This window comes from Macaca mulatta, chromosome 18, assembly GCF_049350105.2.
Source record: "Macaca mulatta isolate MMU2019108-1 chromosome 18, T2T-MMU8v2.0, whole genome shotgun sequence".
Taxonomy (NCBI): Eukaryota; Metazoa; Chordata; class Mammalia; order Primates; family Cercopithecidae; genus Macaca; species Macaca mulatta.
In genome coordinates, this window is record NC_133423.1 from 857529 (window position 1) to 876646 (window position 19118).

Genomic DNA, 19118 nt, shown 5'->3' on the forward strand with positions numbered 1-19118 from the left:
TGTGGGAGGGAGGGTGGCACATCCCATTTTACACGTGTTAACACTGGGCTCAGAACTGGTCCAGGCAGTGGATGGTGGCTCTGGGATTGGGCAGAGCTTCCCTAACTCTACAGACTGACTGCCTTTCCCTGTATCCTGAAGCCACAAAGCCAAGGAAATTCGGGCATTCGTGACCTGTCGTGACCTGGAAACTGCCCCAGGACTCACAACGCAGCGGCTTCTGTGAGGCAGTAGCCACACGCTTCGAAGGAGGCTTAGCACACTTGCTGGGGAGCAGTTCCGGGGCCACCTCCAGCTGAGGAACCATTTCCTCGTGGCAGAGAAAAGTGTGTCTGAGTTTGCTTTATTTTTACTTTGAGGGTTTTTAGGAAAAAGCCATTGTTTGAAGAAATTCATTTAACAGAAAAAAATCAACATCAGTGTTTGCTTCTTCCCCCTTCCCAGGTGATGTCTCCCCAGGGTTCGCCCCTTTTCTTAGACGAAGTCTCGCTCTGTCACCCAGATTGGAGTGCAGTGGCACAATCGCGGCTCACTGCAACCTCTGCCTCCTGGCTTCAAGTGATTCTCCTCCCTCAGCCTCCCAAGTAGCTGGGATTACAGGCGCGTGCCACCACGCCTGGCTACTTTTTGCATTTTTAGTAGAGATGAGGTCTCACCATGTTGGCCAAGCTGCTCTCAAACTTCTGACCTCAAATGATCCACTCACTTCGGCCTCCCAAAGTGCTGGGATTATAGGTGTGAGCCACTGCGCACGGCTGCGTTTGCAAACCCTTTCCAAGCAGGTTGGGTTGGTGTCCGGCCATGACCCCTGCCCTGGTAGTTGAGTCGTGTCTTTCTCCTCCATGACAAACTTTTTCTGTAGCCCCAAGCAACATGCTTCCTAGTGTGCATCACACGCTCATGATGTTGGGAACCTAGTGGCTGAACATGATGGTACTTAATTTCTTAAATAAGGACTTTCTACATTGGGTAGTTGGTTTGTTCTTTTTTTTTTTTTTTTTTTTTTTGAGATGGAGTCTCGCTCTGTCGCCCAGGCTGGAGTGCAGTGGCGCGATCTCGGCTCCGCCTCCCGGGTTCACGGCATTCTCCTGCCTCAGCCTCCCCAGCAGCTGGGACTACAGGTGTCTGCCACCACGCCCGGCTAATGTTTTTTATTTTTAGTAGAGACGGGGTTTCACCGTGTTAGCCAGGATGGTCTCAATCGCCTGACTTTGTGATCTGCCCACTTCGGCCTCCGGTTTGTTCATTTTTATATCCTGCTGGTTCCAGACAACTTCTAATAATGCCTGATATTCAGGGCTCACTTCTCCAAAGCCGATGGAAATGTTCTCATAAGCCTGGCCCCAAGCATATGGTGACATTTCTGTTTCTGGTTTTTTGTGCTTGTTTCTACCAGAGCAACAGATAATGTGATTTGCTACTTTACTTAGAATGGCACAGGGATGTGACTTTGTTTTTTGTTTTTTTGGTTTTTTTGTTTTTTTGTTTTGAGATGGAGTCTCACTCTGTCGCCCAGGCTGGAGTGCAGTGGCGCGATCTCGGCTCACTGCAAGCTCCGCCTCCCGGGTTCACGCCATTCTCCTGCCTCAGCCTCCCGAGTAGCTGGGACTACAGGCGCCCACAACCACGCCCGGCTAATTTTTTGTATTTTTAGTAGAGACGGGGTTTTACCGTGGTCTCGATCTCCTGACCTTGTGATCCGCCCGCCTCGGCCTCCCAAAGCGCTGGGATTACAGGCGTGAGCCACCGCGCCCGGCAGGGATGTGACTTTGAATTAGGCAATGATTTCTTAAATATAACAACAAAAGCACAAGCAAAAAGGAAAAATTAGATAAATTGAACTTCTTCAAATTAAAACCTGTTGTATGTCAATGGACACTATTGAGGAAACAGAACCCCCTCACAAAATGGACGAAAGCATTTGTAAGTTATGTTTCTTATAAGAGACACTTACTCGGAATATGTAAAGAATACTCGTGTCAATAGAAAAGACAACCCGGCCGGGTATAGTGGTGCATGCCTGTAATCCCAGCACTTCAGGAGAACGAGGCAGGCAGATCACTTGAGGTCAGGTTGGCAAAACCATCTCTGCTAAAGATGCAAAAATTAGCCAGGCATGGTGGTGGGCACCTGTAATCCCAGCTACTTGGGAGGTTGAGGCACTCAGCCTCAGAAATGGCCTGAGCCTGGGAGGCAGAGGTTGCAGTGAGCTGAAATCACCTCACTGCTTTCCAGCTTGGGCAACGGACTGAGACTCTGTCTCAAAACAACGAAAGACATACAACCCAGCCCAACTGAAAATGGGCAAAGGATCTGAAGAGACCTCTCTCCAAAAAAGATATACAAGTGGCCAGTAAGCACAGGAATAGATGCTCAACATCATCAGTCATCAGGGAAATGCAAACCCAGACTACAGTGAGACACCACTTCACACCCACTGTGATGGCTGATAATGACAGACAGAAACAAGTATTGTCAAGAATGTGAAGAAATCATAACCCTCAGAACTGCTGGTGGGAATAGAAAATGTTTCAACCACTGTAGAAAACAGTCTGGCAGTTCCTCAAAAAGTTCAACATAGAGTTACCATATGACCCAGCAATTCTACCCCCAGGTGTATATCTGGCAGAAAGGAAAACATATGTCCACACAAAAACTTGGTTCTGCTTCTCTGGAAAGCCCAGACTAAACATCCAAACCAAAAGAGCAACACGCTATCATTCTTCCCCCTTTATCAAATGTACATTTGATATAACATTTGTTAAGTGTACATAAATGTTCACAACAACATTATTCACAATAGCTCAAAACTAGAAACAACCCAAATTAAATTAATGGATGAATAAACGTGGTGTCTCAACACAGTGGAACACGGACCTCCTTATACAGTGTGGATGAACATTTAACTCATGATGCTACGTGAAAGAAAGCCAGACACAGGCCACGTGTTGTAAGATTCCATTTATATGAAGTGTCCAGGGCAGGAAAATCCATAGAGACAGAAAGTAATGAATGGTTGTCGGGCTGAGGAGAGGAAGGCATTGGGAGGTACGGACTTTTTTTTTAGGGTGATAGAAGTGTTCTGTAATTGCTGGTAATGGTTCCACTATGTGGTGAATATGCTAAAGCTACTGAGTTGTACACTTTAAAATGGTTAAAATGGTTAATTTTATGTTATGTAAATTTTCTCTGAAAATTTTTAAGCAAAATGCACAGGGAATGAGCATGGGCCAGTAATGTCGGCAACCAGGTGCCTGTTGCTGGACTGCTGTGGCGCCCCCTGCTGGCTCCACGGGAACTGGGGGAGGGATGGGGCCTGGGTGCTCCTGTGTCTCCTGCTTTCTGTTCCAGAGACTTCCCAGGAGGGTGGAAACCCCCACCCAGAGTGACCTGTCAAAAGGCAGCGCGGCCTGACCAGGGACGCTGCAGGCGGAGGGCTTGGGGGGAGGGCAGTGGGCATGGCAGAGTCGGCCTTCCTGAGGTGACCCCAGCTTGTTGGACGAGACATAGCAAATGCTGACTACAGTAACCTAGGAGTGAGTTAGGGCTTCAGGGATTTTTCAATTATTATTTTTACTTCCAGTTTTTCTCTAGTGAGTACAGATTACTTGGGGTGGTTTTTTGTTTTTTGTTTTCCGAGGTGGAGTCTCGCTCTGTTGCCCAGGCTGGAGTGAGTGGCGTGATCTCGGCTCACTGCAAGCTCCGCCTCCTGGGCCCACACAATTCTCCTGCCTCAGCCTCCCAAGTAGCTGGAATTACAGGCATGAGCACTGCGCACGGCTCTGTTTGCCCCTTTCCAAGCAGGTTGAGTTGGTGTCCCATCACTGCGCCCGGCTAATGTTTTGTATTTTTAGTAGAGATGGGGTTTCACCGTGTTAGCCAGGATGGTCTTAATCTTCTGACCTCATGATTCGCCCGCCTCGGCCTCCCAAAGCGCTGGGACTACAGGCGTGAGCCACCGCGCCCGGCCTTCGGGTGGTATTTTTAATAGAGAGAAATTATTAATAGAGAACCAGGACCAACATGAGATGTTTCTTAAATACTTCCAATGAAAATTTAAACTCAAGTCTGCTCATTCCTTACCCGTCTCTCCTCCTGGGTCAGGGCCGGGAATGGCCTCCTCTCCTTGCCCGCAGCCTTTTGCTGGGGGAAGGGTGTTGGCAGAACATTCCAGAGGCAAGTGCAGAGATTGGACCTGGCTACACTTGAGTCCACTGAGTCCAGAAACAGGACCCTAAAGTAAGATAAGAATTATGCACCATAGGGTTCCTTTTCCCCCATATTTGTGGAAATAAAACATTGCTTAAAGTTCCAGAAAACACTTCTTAGATGGAAACTAGGACTTTGTGTGTGTGGTGTTTTCGTTGGTTGACGCTGTCCCTTACTGCAAGGGTGCAGGGCCCACCTGGGCAGCACTGTGTGTGTTGCTCAGGCCCTGGCCTCTGGCACATGCCCTGCAGGCTGCCTGTTGCAGTACATACGGGTCCTGGGGCAGGCACCGTCACCTCCCTCATCAGAACATGCTGGTCGCCTCCAACCATGGTGTGTCCTTGGTGACTGAGAGCCGACAGTCCTGGTCTTGGTGGAAAATAGATTTGCTCCGGCAGGTGGGGGTAGACGGTGTTCTTGAGCTGTTCGGTGCTGGGGATCATGGCCAGGTGAGCCCGGAAGAATCCCCTGAGAATGCATGCTGCAGACCAGGCCTGCGGAGATGCCCCAAGGAGACAGGTCTTGGCGTTTGAAGACAGTTTTGTGGAAAAGATAAAACTGCCGATGAGTTCTGAGACTAGTACACAACCCGCTTTGTTTTCACCTAATGTGGCACACTTTTAAAATGTTGACATTTATGTTGTCTTTAAAAGTGAAATATTGTTCTGGCCTGTGTTTTGACCCAGTGGTGTAGTTCTTCTGTGGTATTTTTTGTATGTGTCTACATGCTGTTTAATTATGGGGAGGGAATTTGGTCTTAACTACCCTTGGACAAGCTGGGACTGGACAAGGCCCTAACAGGCCGTGCTGATCTGGCAGCTGAGGTCTCCGGCAGGGCGCGTCCTGATGGCGTCATTGAGAGACTGAGACGTGCTCTCCCCTCCGGCTTCCTCCTTCCTTCCTTCCTTTCTTTATTGATTTCTTACCATTGAAGCTGGCAGCTGCTTTGCCCGTGAGCAGGCAAGGCCATGGCGTTTGGCCTGGGCAATTCACCAGGTGACCATGGTCCTCACAGTCGCTCGTCTCCTGAAATCAAGTGTGGCAGATGCGTGAGCTCTGACTGCTCCTCTCCATGGTGACTTAAAACCAAGTCATTGATCCTGAGAGGGAAAGAAAGAGGTTGTATCTCTCACTTTAGGTGACGAAAAGTTGAATCAGAAGCAGTGAAGTGAGTAGTTTGAGAACGAGGAACAGCGGGAGCCAGGAGACTCGGGAAGATCAGGAATTGGGGCGGGTGTGGCTGTGAAGTGGACCACACGCTCTGGTGCCCGAGGTACCATCTCCCATCCAGGCCCGATGTATCGGATTCTAAAGAACATGCAGAGGAACCGCTGAGGAGGGGTGTGTCCTGGTGGGGCGCCTTGAGGCAGAGGGTTCCCCGCCGTCCTTCTGCAGCCCTGTGCTGCCAAGGGAGGCAAAGCAGTGCTGCTGTGCCTAAATTTTGGCATCTGTCTGGTGCTTCCCTTGTTGAGCACTCGCAGGAATCAAGTGCAACATTGAGCACGGGCCTGGTGCGTTCTCCAAATGCCCATGAGTTGTTACCTCTGCAGCTGCCACCATGAAGACGATTGGGCACCCCATGCGTCTGGCCAGGCTAGCAGGGAGGCGTGGGCAGAGGGCGTGTCTCGGGACCACGGTTACCTCCTCCCGGGCGCAAGCCCTCAGGCACGCGCAGCCACCTTCCTGAGCGACTGACCTGAGCGTGAAGGCGACGCCTTCCTGTTTCTCTCCCTTCCCCAGAGTGCAGTTGGACAGGCTCCGTCCCGGAGAAGGACCCTGGAAGCTTCACCAGTTTCCACCCTTCCCTGCCAGAGAGTCAGGATAGTTTTAATTCAGGTCAAACCCTTATGTGACAGAAGGGGTTGTTTGTAAGAAAATATTTATTAGAAAATCTTTAGTTTGAAAACTTGGAACCATGAGAGCTTCATAAGACCAGATTCCAATTCCCCCTCTTGTTACAGATACTTCAAAATAGAAATGGAAGAAGAAAATATAATTTAATTTGACAGCTGGGTGTGGTGATTCACGTCTGTAATCCTAGCTACTCAGGAGGTTGAAGCATGAGAATTGCTTGAACCCGGGAGGTGGAGGCTGCAGTGAGCCGAGATTGTGCCACTGCACTCCAGCCTGGGTGACAGAGTCTCCAAAAAAAAATTTACACACACACACACACACACATACACACACACAAATGTAATTTGAAAACAGGATATGGGGAGAGAGGGTGGTTAGACAGTTGCCTAAAAAATGTGACTCCTTGAATTGTTTACTTTGTGGAAAATACCAGATTTAACATACTGTTTGAAAAAGAAGCAGTGACAATTTTTTTCTTGTAAAAAGGTATTTTAGAAATCAAAGTTGGAATTTTAGAAATGGGGTATTCTTTAAAACAAATTTTATTTCTAAGAAAGTCTGGAATTTTTCACTAATGAAGTCCATACACAGTGGTTCATATTGAAAGAGATGGAGAAATGGATTGTTGTCTGAAATTCAGTCACCTCGTCCCCATGCCAGGGTGAGTGGTCAGCTGCAGTGTGAGCAGCCGCATGTGGGCAGTTCCTTCCTGCACCTCCCACTGCAGGCAGGCAGGTTGTGTGTTTTCTCACCCCAGCCACAGCTCACTGGAAGCAGGCAGGGTGGCTGGAACCAAACGCACCCTGGGCCCTTGGATGCTGGGAAGGGGGTTGGGGTGCAGACCATGGCCGGCCCATCCCGTCAAGAGTTCAGGAAGAACCAGAGTCGCATGCACTTGCTGGCCCTCCTCCAAGAAGGGTGTCGGCCTGTTTCCTCCACTGAGCCGCTTGCTTTTTTGCCCCCTGCCTATGAACGTGTTCATCTTTCAGCTTACACAGCCATTTGACAGTGACAGACGTTACTTAGCTCATCAACCTCCTGTTACTCAGAATTAGTTTATGAACCCATGACATCGACCTCACCTGAGTGCCCTCGAGCTGCACCCCAGGCCCAAGGGTTCAGAACCTGCCTTTGCACAGGGTGGTCTGTGTGCCTGCTCCTGAGAGGTGCTGCACCATGAGGGGACCCATTCCCTGCTGCTCAGAAATCCCCTGCACGTTCATCATGGGCCGTGTTCCTGTGGTTGTCCTCATCTCCCTACGTGGCTCAGAGCACCAGAGACACTGGGGGAGGAAGTGAGGACAGGCCTGGGCACATCTCATGGCCCCAGCTCCACCCTCTGCAGTGCCTCCTTCCAGGACCCCAAGTCTGTCTGGAAACATGGTGGTGTTGCTGCTGCCTTGCCTGTCATGGGGGTTACACACAAGACCTTCCCCATCCAGGCCATTCCAGGCCCCTGAACCCCTGAGCCTGTGTCCCCAGGAGTACCTGCTCCAAGCTTGCTGCCCTGAGTGAGCTGCTGCATGAAGAGCCGTGCCCTGTCCTCAGCACTGCCCATGTGTTATCCTGCACACACATCCACATGTAACATGATGCTCTCAGGCAGGAACCACAACAGAGGACCCACAGCGGGGGTGTGGCCCATGAGGCCCAGTGGATGTCACTTGTAATTGTTAACCTTCATTGTTTTGATTGACCAGTGTCTTGCACTGAGAAGTGGTAGTTATTCCATATGGTGACACCCTGGGCCCTGCACCTTTCGATACGCTGAAACTCCCTTGGAGCACAGGGCCAAGGCCAGAGGGGTAGGCATGGGATGTTAGGGTCTGGCCAGCACGACCAAGATCTAAGCGGTCTCCAGCCTGTTGGGTCCTCAAGTGTTTGCAGTTGTGGGGCCCCAAAAGAAAGAAGGGGCTGTAGTGTGGAGAAGGGCCCCTAAAGGGACTTCTGTGAGAATGGTGGGGGGAGGACCAGACCTTCCTGGTCTGCAGGGAGGGCCAGTGCACTCCCCTGAAGTTCCCTGGGAAGGTGGAAATGTGGAGTACCCTGTGGGCTGTCTCGTGCTCTGAGGATGTCAGGAGCCAGGACAGGATGAAAGAGGCACACGCCTCCCCTGCTTGTCTGACGTTCTCTACGGAGGACATTTACCAGAAAATTGAAAATACTATTCTAAAAAGGCTGCCACAGAGCCGTTGTGTTTCATATGGGGCTACTAGATCTGACCATTGAGGAGGCTGTAATCGGTCACTTTCAATGAACTTAAGGTGTCCTGATGCCCCCCGACTGAGGGTCACGCCAGCAGTGTCTGCCATGGCACACGTGCCCCAGACTGAGTTGCCTGCTTGGCAGAATCCACTGGGGCCTTCCAGCACCCAGGTGGGGCTGCCAGGAGAGACGCTCACAGCCCTGCGTCTGGGCCTTTGTTCTGCTTGGGGTGCGGTGGAGAGGAGGAACACACTAATGACTGGGGTGGTGTGCTGTGTCGGTGCCGACCTGACCATGCCACTGACATGCCTGCCTTCCTCTCAGAAGGAAAAATACAAGGGAACAGTCACATTTGTTTACAGGTCCAGATGGTGACAAAGTGGTAGTTTTGTTAGGAAATCAGTGGAAATATTTTCTGTTTGTTTGAGATGGAGTTTTGCACTTGTTGCCCAAGCTGGAGTACAATGGCACAATCTCAGCTCACTGCAACCCCCACCTTCCAGATTCAAGCAATTATCTTGCCTCAGTCTCCCTACTAGCTGGGATTACAGGCGGATGCCATGACGCCCAGCTAATTTTTGTATTTTTAGTAGAGACGGGGTTTCACCATGTTGGTCAGGCTGGTTTCGAACTCCTGACCTCAGGTGATCCGCCCACCTTGGCCTCCCAAAGTGCTGGGATTACAGGTGCGAGCCACCACACCCAGTGGAAATGATAAATTATAATGTTTTCTGGCAACTTCCTGGAGGTTTAACAATTCAACACCACGTTTTTTAAAAACAAACCTTTACCAAGTTTTAGACACAAAGACATACCTGTTGCGGGAAGTCAGGGACCCCAAATGGAGGGACCAGCTGGAGCCATGGCAGAGGAACATAAATTGTGACGATTTCATGGACATTTATCAGTTCCCAAATAATACTTTCATAATTTCTTATGGCTGTCTTTAATCTCTTAATCCTGTTATCTTTGAAAACTGAGGATATACGTCACCTCAGGACCACTGTGATAATCGTGTTAACTGTACAAATTGATTTTTTAAATTGTGTTAACTGTACAAATTGTAAAAGTCTGTTTGAACAATATGAAATCAGTGCACCTTGAAAAAGAACAAAATAACAGCAATTTTTAGGGAACGGGAAGACAACCATAAGATCTGACTGCCTGCGGGGTCAGGCAAAAAGAGCCATATTTTTCTTCTTGCAGAGCCTGTAAATGGATGTGTAAGTAGGGAAGATATCGCTAAATTCTTTTCCTAGCAAGGAATATTAATATTAATACCCTGGGAAAGGCATGTGTTCCTGGGGGGAGGCGTATAAACGGCTGCTCTGGTAACGTCTGTCTTGTGCAGTTGAGATAAGGACTGAGATACGCCCTGGTCTCCTGCAGTACGCTCAGGCTTACTAGGGTGGGGAAAAACTCTGCCCTGGTAAATTTGTGGTTAGACCAGTTCTCTGCTCTCAAACCATTTTCGGGTTGTTTAAGATGTTTATCAAGATAGTATGTGCACCGCTGAACACAGACCCTTATCAGTAGTTCTGCTTTTGCCCTTTGCCTTGTTTTTGTTGGACCCTTATCAGTAGTTCTGCTTTTTCCCTTTGTCCTGTTCCCTCAGAAGCATGTGATCTTTGTTAGACCCTTATTGGTAGTTCTGCTTTTTGCCTTTTGAAGCATGTGATCTTTGTACCTACTCCCTGTTCTACACCCCCTCCCCTTTTGAAACCCTTAAAAAAAACTTGCTGGTTGAGGCTCAGGTGGGCATCACAGGCCTACCGATATGTGATGTCATCCCCGGTGGCTCAGCTGTAAAATTCCTCTCTTTGTACTCTTTCTCTTTATTTCTCAGCCGGCCGACACTTATGGCAAATAGAAAGAACTTATGTGGAAATATTGGGGGTGGGTTCCCCCGATACATATCTTCAAAAGGTTTAATTTGAGGTTGGCTAGGATTATATTTTACATTATTGTTAGGTGGGTAAACAAGGCTCCCCCCTGCTCAAGTCCTTGAAGGCCCAGGACCCAACAGTTTCATCCTCTTACTATGGGCATGACATTCGTGATGTGACGTGAAGAGCAGTGTGGACCCGGTGGAGACACCCAACCATGAAAGTTAAAAGGTGGAGCCCTTTAGACACATGGAGAGCACATCACAGAGGCAACGCCCCTCAAGGTTTGGAGGGTTTGGAGTGCAGGGAAGGGATTTGCAGTAGTTGGGACTTGGCCGGGAGGAGGGGCTGTTAGGATGGCCCCTGAGTGTTTTGAGGGAGGAGAGGCCCCCTCAGGACTGTGGGGTCCATGGAGAAAAGACCAAAGGCGAGGTCCTCACTCCTGCTTAGTCTCTCTAGCACCAGAGCCAGGGGCTGTTGGGCACCCATTCTAGCCTTGAGGAGGTGAGGCTCCAGGCTCCGTGAGTGGGATGCGGCAGGTGGGGCAGTTATTGTCCACACGTGTTCCATCCTTTCAGGCTGCCTCTTTCTGATCTTCGTACAGACAGAGCAGACGTTTGTTGGGGCTTTTTGGTCTATGACTGTTGGTGCATCCAGGTTGCTGATGCCTTCAGCTCCAAGTCTGAGATGACGAGGCTAAAAGAAAACCCAAGGAGCTGCTGCCATGTTGCTTCTCGGGTCCTGAGGCCCCAGCTAGTGTGACTTCTCTCCTGCATCATCTTATGTTTTGTATGTAACATCCAGGGTTTTTGTTGAACTTAGCAGGAGGGATGGGAAGGACTACATGACTCCCGGGAAGCAGAGGTCCACACACTTGCTTTTATTGGTGCAGGGAACCCTGGTCTACCTGTGATTTATAAGCCCCTTACGAGAAGGGGGCTGGCCCGTTGTGCCCTTCTCTGTATCCCACAGTTCTGGGCTTAAGCCTTAATCCGGTCCACCGTGCACTGCGGCCAGAGCACCTGCTGCCCTGTGGGGATGGCTGAGATGCTGTCGCCTGGCCCTTGTGACGCAGACAGGTTTGTGGTTTTGGTGGAAGGGAATGCACTATGCGGAACAGGGGTGGGGCTCCCAGGATGGGTGGCTGTGAACTGGGACTTGAAGACAAGTGGCTCCCGGAGGGAGGTGAAACTGAATCTGAAACTCTGAGTCAGTGGTAGAGAGAAAGAGGATGCTTGGAACAGGAGGTGTCACCTCTCCCAGGCCAGGCCTCACTGTACTCTGCCCGTGTGTGGGACAGCCAGCCAGGCTGTTTCACACATGGACACGCACCATTTCTTACTCCCCTACCCTCAGCATCACAGTCAGGCCTCACCTGCCCTGCATAAAACCTCAGTCTCTTCTCCTGGGCCCTGCTGCTCACAGCCCTGAGCACAGGGCCTGTCCCCGGGGAGGAGCATGTGGATGGCCACATGCACGACAGTGTTCTTGCAGGCATGAGTTTGCCAGAAGGGCTGCCCTCTTGAAAGTGCATAGATTTGTCATCCAAGGAGACCCCTTGGGAAGAGCCCATATCATGGAAAACAGGCAGAGCACTGTGCCTCAGATGCTGCCACACCTCCATCTGTGGCCCCGTGGATCCACATTCCCTCCCACTTAGAATGAGCACACCATGAGGCAGATGCCTTTGTTCAGGTTTAGCTTTTAGTCCAGGGAGAGCCCACTCTGTCCCAGGCCCTTGGTTAATCCAAACCTGCGGCGGCAGCCAGACCAGACGAACGCTAAAGGCTCAGCCTCTCCTCATCACGGGAAGAGTCTGCGCCCCTCACCCTCCGGCGTCTTCTCTTCAACTCTGTTGTGGATCCACACCCCCCGGGCAGCGTCACTGCCACCTCCCCAGATGCCCCTGCACTGTTCCCATCGTATCCTGTGCACATCGTGTCTCACGGTGCTCTCCGTGTGGCTGTATGGAAAATTCAGTCTGTATCTCTTGCTCCCACTTGCTTCATGGCTACTTCAGGGCAGGGACTTTATCCACTCATCTGTATCCCTGAAGTCACCCAGTAAGCATTTGCAGAGTCTGTGAGGTGCAGAGAGGCCGGGTGCTGGCCAGAAACTGAGATCCTGTTTCTATAAAACAAGCACAGACAACCATATCCATGTGTACGTGTGAGTGTGCAGGAAAGGTGGTCACAGCTGGAAAGGAGTATTACAAGTGTAATTTTAATTTATTTTTCTATTTTTGTGGGTACATATTAGGTATATATATTTATGGGTTACATGAGATTTTGATACAGGCATACAATGCCTAACAATCACATCAGGGTAAACAGGGTTTACAGGTGTAGTTTTTAAAAGTCATCTTATTTCTAAAGCCCTTTCAGACCTTACTGTGTCCGTGGGTAATAAATGATGCTGATAAGGGATGATGGATGGCTTCCGTCACTGAGCAGCTGTGTGGAGTGCTGGCCGGGATGCAGCTCCCAGGAAGACAGTTCTCATGCTGAGGCATCCCAGCTCCAGGGTGCACTAACCCTGCTGCCTGCAGCATGTTCCAGAGCCTGTGCTAGGGCCTTCTCGTTGTCTAGGCAGCCATGGGCTCTGCTGGGTTGAGAGAGGTGATGCCTGAGCATTGGCCTCCCCTCCAGGCTGCCTGAATGTTGCCTCCATGGTGAAAGTAATTTGCCTTCGAGTCCTTTCCAGAACTGTCACCCAGCATTCCCCATCTCCAAAGCAGGTCATAATGGGCCCTGCCTGCTCACTGAAAGGCAGAAGCCAGACTGACGCCTGGAGTCTGGAGGTCTCTGCTCTGAGGAGCGCCTGTTTATGGCATTGCTTCTGCCTGGGCTCCCAGCCCTCCTGGCTTTCACTGGCAAAGCAAAGATGTGAGCCTCCCCAGCCCAAAGAGCAGGCTGCTGTGGATGCCGCCAACTCCACAGGACCAAGCCTCGCAGAGCAAGCCCTTCCCTCTGCTCCCCAAGACACCTGTTTTACAGACCCTTGTGTGTCAAAAACAAAAGAGGCTTCCTATAAAAATTAAATAAAACAAGATTTTTTTTTCTGACTCAAGGAAAATGCCTTATTCAGAGTTTCCAAATGCCACCAGTGTCTTCACTTAAAATTTTTACTTTACACTAAGTTCCTTACAACGTTTCTGCTTGATTAATTCAGTGGACTTTTATTTTGCAGTAGCCCGACTCTAGGGTAAAGTTTCCACACTGCCACAAATGTGTCATGCCACAGGCTGGCAGGTGTGGCCAGGCGGGTCCCACAGCGTCCCTGAGGAAGGGAGCCGTGCAGCCTTCAGGCTTCACCTACCTACAGATACCACTGACAGTGTGTGGGGCCACACAGAAGGGAAGCAGCCGTCCTCTGCTCCCACTCCTTCGTCCACTTGTCTCCCCTCATCAGCTGCTAACCCAAAATGCAGGGAAATGCTCACACGCCCGACTGAGCGACACCTTCAGGGGCCTTGAATGCTGACTAGCAGACACCGTGGTGGGGCTTGCACATAGAAAGGAAAGAAGCAGCAGGAAAGGTCTCTCTTAGTTGTAATTAACCTTAGAAAAAAAGAGACGAGCCTCCATCTTACAGTTTAGAGAAGGAAATACGGGAGAATGGGCAAAGCTTAAGAAGTCCCCAGTCCAGCCTGCTGCCTCCCAGAAGGCTGAGGCACTCGCCAGTCCGCCGGGCCCCAAACCCTCCTCTGCCATTGATTCTCTCTGCTGCAGGTGCCTGCTAGCACCTTTTAGTCGGTAAGTCCTTTGGTTTGGTGCCTGTGGAGCAGCAAGGAGAGCGCTAGCGAGTTAATTTTAGGGGACGGCACTGGAGCTTGCCTGATTTCCGCCCAGCCTGCAGGTCTGGGACGCTCCTGTGCACCTGGGTGCTTCGGCGTCACGCAGATGGAACAGCAGTGCCAGGTGGCGGCCGAGGGCCCAGGCGGGGCTCGGTGTGTGTCCCTCTAACTGTCCCCTCTCCCGCAGAGGAGGCCGAGCGTGGCAGCCTCGGCGCGGGCTCGCTGTGCAGGCGGAGGCGGGCGCTGGGCGCGCTGCGTGACGAAGGACCCCGGCGGCGCGCACACCTGGACATCGGCCTCCCGCGCGACTTCCGCCCCGTGTCGTCCATCATCGATGTGGACCTGGTCCCCGAGACGCACCGGCGAGTGCGGCTGCACCGGCACGGCTGCGAGAAGCCGCTGGGCTTCTACATCCGCGACGGCGCCAGCGTGCGCGTGACCCCGCACGGGCTGGAGAAGGTGCCCGGCATCTTCATCTCGCGCATGGTCCCCGGGGGCCTGGCGGAGAGCACCGGGCTGCTGGCTGTGAACGACGAGGTCCTGGAAGTGAACGGCATTGAGGTGGCCGGGAAGACGCTGGACCAGGTCACGGACATGATGATCGCCAACAGCCACAACCTCATCGTCACCGTCAAGCCCGCCAACCAGCGCAACAACGTGGTGCGCGGCGGCCGCGCGCTGGGCAGCTCGGGACCCCCCTCGGACGGCACCGCGGGCCTCCTGGGTCCCCCCGCCCCGCGCGTCCTGCAGAACTTCCACCCCGACGAGGCGGAGAGCGACGAGGACAACGACGTGGTCATCGAGGGCACGCTGGAGCCCGCACGCCCCCCCCAGGCCCCGGGCGCCCCCGCGGGCAGCCTCTCCCGGGTCAACGGCGCGGGCCTGGCGCAGCGGCTGCAGCGGGACCTGGCCCTGGACGGCGGCCTCCAGCGGCTGCTCAGCTCCCTGCGGGCCGACCCACGTCACAGCCTGGCCCTGCCACCGGGCGGCGTGGAGGAGCACGGGCCCGCGGTCACGCTCTAGACTGAGAGGCCCCCAAGTCCTGGCTCCAGTTCCCGGGTAAGGACAGGGACAGGACCTGCAGACTGCATCCCCTCCTTTGTTGTTGTTTTTCTGACCACAAAAACAACTCAGCTCTTTGTTTCAACTTCTGGATATAGAAACACAAATATTGCCTATTTTTATCGAATTTCGCCACGAACTTAAAATGAATGCCTGAAGACAACTCTGTGCCAGGCCTGAGTGCAGCTCTTCGCGCCTTTGCCAGAGAAAAGATCTGACCAAGTGTAAACAAACGCTTTAAAAATTTTTTACGAATACTTTGTTTTTAAAATGAAGCTTTAAAATTACTTTTTAAAAATAGTCAAATTCATGTTTTTAACTTGGCCCATGCAAAATATGTCTCAGCATTCTTGCTGTGCTTTCTGCTGACTTGCAGGCGAGGCCGGCTGTGCTGATGTATGTGACAGGCTGGTTTTTAAAAACGAATGCAGCCGCGCGAGGTGGCTCACGCCTGTAATCCCAGCACTTTGGGAGGCCGAGGCGGGCGGATCACGAGGTCAGGAGGTCGAGACCATCCTGGCTAACACGGTGAAACCCCTCTACTAAAAATACAAAAAATTAGCCGGGCGCGGTGGCGGCGCCTGTAGTCCCAGCTACTCGGGAGGCTGAGGCGGGAGAATGGCGTAAACCCAGGAGGCGGAGCTTGCAGTGAGCTGAGATCCGGCCACTGCACTCCAGCCTGGGCCACAGAGCAAGAGACTCCGTCTTGGGGGGGAGAAAAACAACGAAGAAGAAATACACCCAAACCTGTCATAGGTACAACCACGGAGATGAAATCCAGATTTTCACACTGCTCATAGTCATAATTCGGCTGGGGCAGGAGAGCTCCACCAGCACATTTCTGGCATCCGCAGCTGTGGAATTGTTCCGGGGCTGTTTTTTGTTTTGAGACCGAGTCTTGCTCTGTCATCCAGGCTGGAGTGATCGCAGCTCACTGCAACCTCTGCCTCCTGGGTTCAAGCGATTCTGCCCCAGCCTCCCAAGGAGCTGGGACTACAGGCGCGTGCCACCATACCCGGCTAATTTTTGTATTTTTAGTAGAGATCGGGTTTCACCACGTTGGTTAGGCTGGGCTTGAACTCCTGACCTCAGGTGATCCGTCCCTCAGCCTCCCAAAATGCTAGGATTATAGGTGTGAGCCACTGCACCGGACCAGGGACTATTTTTGTGACCCACAGAGATGGCCCATTCAGCCTCGAGGGGGAATCCAGGGTGGGCTCTGCTGCAGCTCTGCTGGACTGGGCTCAGCAGTCCCATTTGGGATCTAAGCCCTTTTCCCGTGGGTTGACAGACTCCGAGGGCAATTTCTGAAATGTTTTCAGCAGAAATGAAGGATAAGCATCGCACACGGCCAGCAAGGGCTTTGAGAAAGCAGTCATTTGCATGTGAGTTCTCATCTTTGCTTTTTGAAACAGACGTTTCTTTTTGTAAGTCACAGTACATGCTAATCTTCATTTCTAGAATGGTCCCTGGCAGCTCTCATTTTCAACTATAAGAAGTCATGTGGAACTTAGTGGTTTTTAACAAATACTAAATTCATCCTCACTTTATGTTGAGCTTCCAGCAACATTTATATATTTAGTAATTTTAAAAATTCCTATTTGATAGAATTAAATTTTATATAATATGTTTTGCTTGAATACAATGTTGGGAATAAAATGTTACATTGATACTTTGAGAACTTTGACCAAATCTTTCATACAGATACAGGTAAAAAAATATTTTTCTAGGTTGTCGCAGCCGCGCACCTCCTGCTGCTTCTCCTTGTGGTCCAGCACCACCTGCTGGTCAGTGGCGGAACTGTCCTGACTTCGTGAACATGGGACTGCTAAGAGGGAAAACTGCATCTCAGCATTTTCATTTTTTCTGAATATTAAGTGAAAAGTAAGTTCTATTTGTAAGAAATAGATTTTGCTGAGGAGTCGTGAATTCCTGCCTCTGTGTTTGATGTTACTTGTATGCAATGGATTGCTGGTCCTTTGTTCCTAAGCACAGAGAAGACCAAAGATGCTTCCCCGTGACCTCTCCTGTGAGGATCCGCATCTCCCCAGACTTGCTGTCTGATGAAGGGCATGTCGTTCGGTGCCCCAGCAGTCAGAAGCGGTTTCTGTGGAACTAAAACTAATACTGTTACTCTCACAAAGGAGATGTTCTTTTACTAAGTTATTGCTGATTCTTGAATGTCTGTTATATAACTGGGTCTGCTATCGAGAAGGAAGGTTATATTTCTTATCACTTTAAGTTGTTAAGCAAATGTTTTTTTTTTAAGAAATGAGACTTTCAGTGAGATGTGTGCTATTCATAATTTTAGGAATTACTGCTTGGGACAGCTGCTTGAGTGTATTTTTCTACACAGGTCTGTACTTCTGCCACTTTTTCCTTTTAAAAAAAACAAAACTATGTCATATGTATTAAAGTTTTCTTGGTTTTATATATCAGATAATAAAAACTTTTTTGACTTTTGAGTAAACAAAACGTATGAATATTTTTGCTGTGTACTAAGTGGAAGAGAATACCAGAGATAAAGTAATCCCTCAAAAAGAGAATGACAGATTTATCATGTGCCTATCATGGGCCATCTTTTTTCACTGAATCTGCACACATTCTGAGGAAAGTAGATGGGGAAATGGACCTAAGCTCAGATACACAGATTACAGTCCAGAACCCTCTTTCAAAGTCTTTTTGAAAAAGCTTTTCTGAATAATTTATACAGCATGCAGCCCTTCCCAAGTATGCCCTGGTTGGCACAGTTTTCATTCACACTATTGTTCTGGCAGCCACCAAGATTCAAATTACAATTACAAATTCAATTCCTCAGCAAATTACAGATGTGATCACACTGAGAACCAGCACCCCACTAGGAGCTTCACAAGTACTCGCCACCTGCTGAGTCCACACAGCAACTTGGGACTGTGGGCAGCTGGACAGTGGACCCCCCCCCAGTCTGATGAGGCAGGGTCAAGTGCCAACACTGGCTACACTCTCCAAAACTAATGTCTGGTTTCAGAAACACATGGCACAGGATGAGATACGAGGCTTAAGTGTGAGCAGAGGCCACATGTACACCTGGCTGCCAGCCAGGTGTGGCCTCAGGCTTGGGTTTCCCTGACCTGATAATCCAGATCATAAACCCCAGAGCATGCAGTGATATTGTGAATTTATTCACAATTCTGTGAGGGTATTTAATATTTGATGGTTTCACATAAAATGATTGCGAGTGGGAGTTTTGTGGCAAGGTGCAAAGGTATCTAGAAAATGCCATGATTGTTATGAAATCCATTTTAGCGAAAATCTAAATTTTCCAACAGAAGGACATGTAAGTTACCTGCACCTCTGTGGAATGTTTTTAAAGGATGCAAGTATGAACCAAGTGTGATAGGGTCAACTTTTGATCCTTGCATTTTAAGAGTTGGCACCAGTATGAAGTTTTTTATGGCAGCACTAAAACTCACATGGCCTGAATAGTTTATTAAAATGCTGGAAGGCTGAACTAATGACCACCCAAATGCACTAAGATACTTACTGTGTACCATCCCTACTGAAAGGATGAACCTACTTAGCTGATGTCCAGCTTGCCCTTTTCTGGAAAGGTAAGCTGCTCAGCGTGAGCTCAAGGACCTCCTGTTTCAAACAGACTGGAGGGTGAACCCTAGACCCCTCGAACAGCTTGTTTAAAGAGTACCTGCTGGCCAGGCACAGTGGCGCATGCCTGTATTCCCAGCACTTTGGGAGGCCAAGGCGGGCAGATTGCCTGAAGTCAGGAGTTCGAGACCAGCCTGGCCAAGATGGGGAAACGCCAGCTCTACTAAAAATACAAAAAACTAGCTGGGTGCGGTGGTGTGCACCTGCACTCCCAGCTACTCTGAAGACTGGGACTGGAGAATCACTTGAACCTGGGAGGCTGAGGTTGCAGTTAGCCAAGATCACACCACTGCACTCCAGCCTGGGCAGCAGAGCGAGCTCCGTCTCAAAAAACAAAACAAAACAAATAGAGTACCTGGATTACCCCACAGGCTCTGACTTAAGGAACTTGGGTGGGGTTTGAGAATTTTCTTTTTTTTTTTTTTGAGACGGAGTCTCGCTCTGTGGCCCAGGCTGGAGTGCAG

The 19118-nt window shown here is 50.3% G+C and overlaps 1 protein-coding gene across 2 annotated transcripts in view; it reads left to right on the top strand.

Moving 5' to 3' along the window:
• The window catches only part of PARD6G (par-6 family cell polarity regulator gamma), an 89541-nt gene extending 72054 nt beyond the window's left edge, over positions 1-17487 (top strand). The window contains exons 3-4 of one of the 2 annotated variants that reach the window (XM_077974875.1): positions 14138-15009; positions 16743-17487. In XM_077974875.1, coding sequence (XP_077831001.1) covers positions 14138-14973 — 836 coding nt within the window. In that variant the 3' untranslated portion in view covers positions 14974-15009; positions 16743-17487. Of the gene's footprint in view, positions 1-14137 lie in introns of both variants that reach the window. The other variant, XM_001090088.5, reaches the window with a different exon arrangement.
• Positions 17488-19118: the final 1631 nt, after the last annotated feature.